The sequence below is a fragment of the Myodes glareolus genome, chromosome 14, assembly GCF_982192425.1.
Source record: "Myodes glareolus chromosome 14, mMyoGla1.1, whole genome shotgun sequence".
Lineage (NCBI taxonomy): Eukaryota > Metazoa > Chordata > Mammalia > Rodentia > Cricetidae > Myodes > Myodes glareolus.
This window is the reverse complement of record NC_142039.1, coordinates 8,244,449-8,246,984: the sequence shown is the minus strand read 5'-3', so window position 1 is coordinate 8,246,984 and position 2,536 is coordinate 8,244,449. Positions and strand designations below refer to the sequence as shown.

The window sequence follows — 2,536 nt, the reverse complement described above, 5'->3', positions numbered from 1 at the left end:
ACATCTCCGACCGGTCTCTGAGAACAGTCACCCTTGGGTTGCTCAGGCTGCCGGCTGGAGGCTGGTTGGCCGGAACTCCAGTCCCTCGCGCCTAGGACCTCTGCTAGATGTTCCAGTTCAGTGGAGAAAACCCAGGGCTGCGCCGCGCAGCACTGAGGACCCAAGGCGAGCGTCACGGGCTGTAAGTAGTGCAGGGAGCTGAGCGCTGGGCAGGTACCAAAGAAAGCACCTCGCTCAGCTGCGGGAACTGGGAACTGAGGACAGCGCCCCTGCGGCTGCCAGTCCTGCGGGTCCCCTCCCCGACCACTCCACGCGCTCTGATTGGCTGGCGCGCGGGGTCCCTGGCACGCGCCTGTGGATGTAGTTATAAGAATCCTCGCGTGCCAGCCCTCAGCTCCAAAAAGCGGGTCCCAGCCCTCCCCAGTGCAGCCCCAGCGCCAGCCAGAGCCAGCAGCAGCGCACTTCAGGGAGGCCCTGGGGCGGGGACCCGCAGTCTCCTCGCCTTCTCCAGTGCCAGCTCCACGAGGGAGGGGCTGCGGGACCTGCCCGAACTGCCACGGATCTTTCACCAAGCGTCACCCATAGCAGCCCAGTAGTCTCCCTGGGCCTCGGCGGCGGCCGTCATGGACGCCGTGTTGTTGGAGCACTTTCCCGGGGGCTTGGACACATTCCCGTCTGCTTACTTCGATGAGGAAGACTTCTTCACCGATCAGTCCTCTCGGGACCCACTGGAGGACGGCGACGAACTGCTGGGGGATGAGCAGGCGGAGGTGGAGTTCCTCAGTCACCAGCTGCACGAATACTGCTACCGCGACGGCGCGTGCCTGCTACTGCAGCCCGCGCCCTCGGCCGCCCCGCATGCGCTCGCTCCGCCGCCTTTGGGGGACCCCAGCGAGCCCGAGGACAGCGGCAGCTACTGCTGTGAGGCAAGGGCCCCCGTAGGCGGCTTCCCCTACTCGCCCGGCTCGCCACCCTCGTGCCTTGCCTACCCTTGCACCGCGGTACTGTCCCCTGGGGCGAGGCTCCGTGGTCTGAACCGGGCGGCTGCAGCGGCGGCAGCGCGGCGACGGCGACGTGTGCGCTCCGAGGCGGAGCTGCAGCAGCTGCGACAAGCAGCCAATGTGCGCGAGCGGCGCCGCATGCAGTCCATAAACGACGCCTTCGAGGGGCTGCGTTCGCACATCCCCACGCTGCCCTACGAAAAGCGCCTCTCCAAGGTAGACACACTGCGCTTGGCCATAGGCTACATCAACTTCCTCAGCGAGCTGGTGCAAGCAGACCTGCCACTGCGCGGTGGTGGCACAGGTGGTTGCGGGGGCCCAGGTGGCAGCAGGCACCTGGGTGGGGACAGCCCGGGTAACCAGGCCCAGAAGGTCATCATCTGCCATCGAGGCACCCGTAAGTGCTTCTGAGTCTTAGTATCAGCTGAGGGAAACAGGACGGAGACAGAAAGTTAGGAGGTCTGGCGCACAGGGCTGATTGATAAGGGTAGACCATGGGTGGGCACTAGGAACCTTTAGGACGACCTTTTCGATTCTGTTTTCTGATACTTGACCCAAGCTTGGAGGACGTGCGTCCTAGTCAGACATGCACCTCCTTTGGTTTCAGGGAGAGGGTGCTAAGAGTTTGAGAGGTGGAGTAGAGAAGTTAGTGTCTCAGTTGCTTGCTTCAGAGCAGACTGAAGGACCATGGGTGACTACTGGGAACGTAGTTGGGTGTTCACAATCTGTTTTCTCCTTTCTCCTTCCCAGGCTCGCCCTCCCCCAGTGACCCGGATTATGGCCTCCCTCCTCTTGCTGGGCACTCTCTCTCATGGACTGATGAGAAACAGCTCAAAGAACAAAATATTATCCGTACAGCTAAAGTGTGGACCCCAGAGGACCCCAGAAAACTCAACAGTAAATCTTTCGACAACATAGAGAACGAACCACCTTTTGAGTTTGTATCCTGAGAAAGCTCACACCAGGCCAGCTGTGTCTTTGTGCATATTGTGCGGTGTAAATACTTATAATGTAAATGTAATTTAAAGATCACAATTTTCTAATGGCAATCAGCTGTGTTATTTATCTATTTATTATTGTGTTGAGTTAATGAAATAGATTGTCTCTTTTTAAATATATAATTTATATAATTTATCATGATATTCTATAATATGCAACAGTGGATGATTTTCCCCGGCACCTTTGGCAGAACTCTTGAGTTGTTGGAAGAACTCTGGTCAGAAAATTTCAAGCTTATTTAAAGCCAGATCTGACTTATTTCTACGTGTTGTTAATAAATGCTATTCGCTCTTGTTTCTATAAGTTGTTTGTTTAGTAGATCATAGGAGTAACTGTATTCAAAAGAATTAACTTTCTTTAAAGTGACAAAAATAGAGGCTGAAATTCTAACCGTCTAGGAGTAAACTATATTTCATTTAGATTTGATCTAAATGGGAGTGCTTGTAGGTGGGAGAATAAAGCTATGCTTTCTGATAGCCACTCATCTGTCATCGTGGATCTCAATAGTAATAACTTTCCTGTATTCATACCCTCAC

At 55.0% G+C, this 2,536-nt stretch overlaps 1 protein-coding gene across 1 annotated transcript; it reads left to right on the top strand.

The window, feature by feature from the left end:
• The first annotated feature begins 410 nt into the window (after window positions 1–410).
• Ptf1a (pancreas associated transcription factor 1a) lies at window positions 411–2,303 on the top strand. The gene is made up of 2 exons (XM_048461046.3): window positions 411–1,398; window positions 1,752–2,303. The coding sequence occupies exons 1-2, from the start codon at window positions 624–626 to the stop codon at window positions 1,949–1,951; spliced, it is 975 nt and encodes a 324-aa protein (XP_048317003.1). The 5' UTR covers window positions 411–623; the 3' UTR covers window positions 1,952–2,303.
• The last annotated feature ends 233 nt before the right edge of the window (window positions 2,304–2,536 follow it).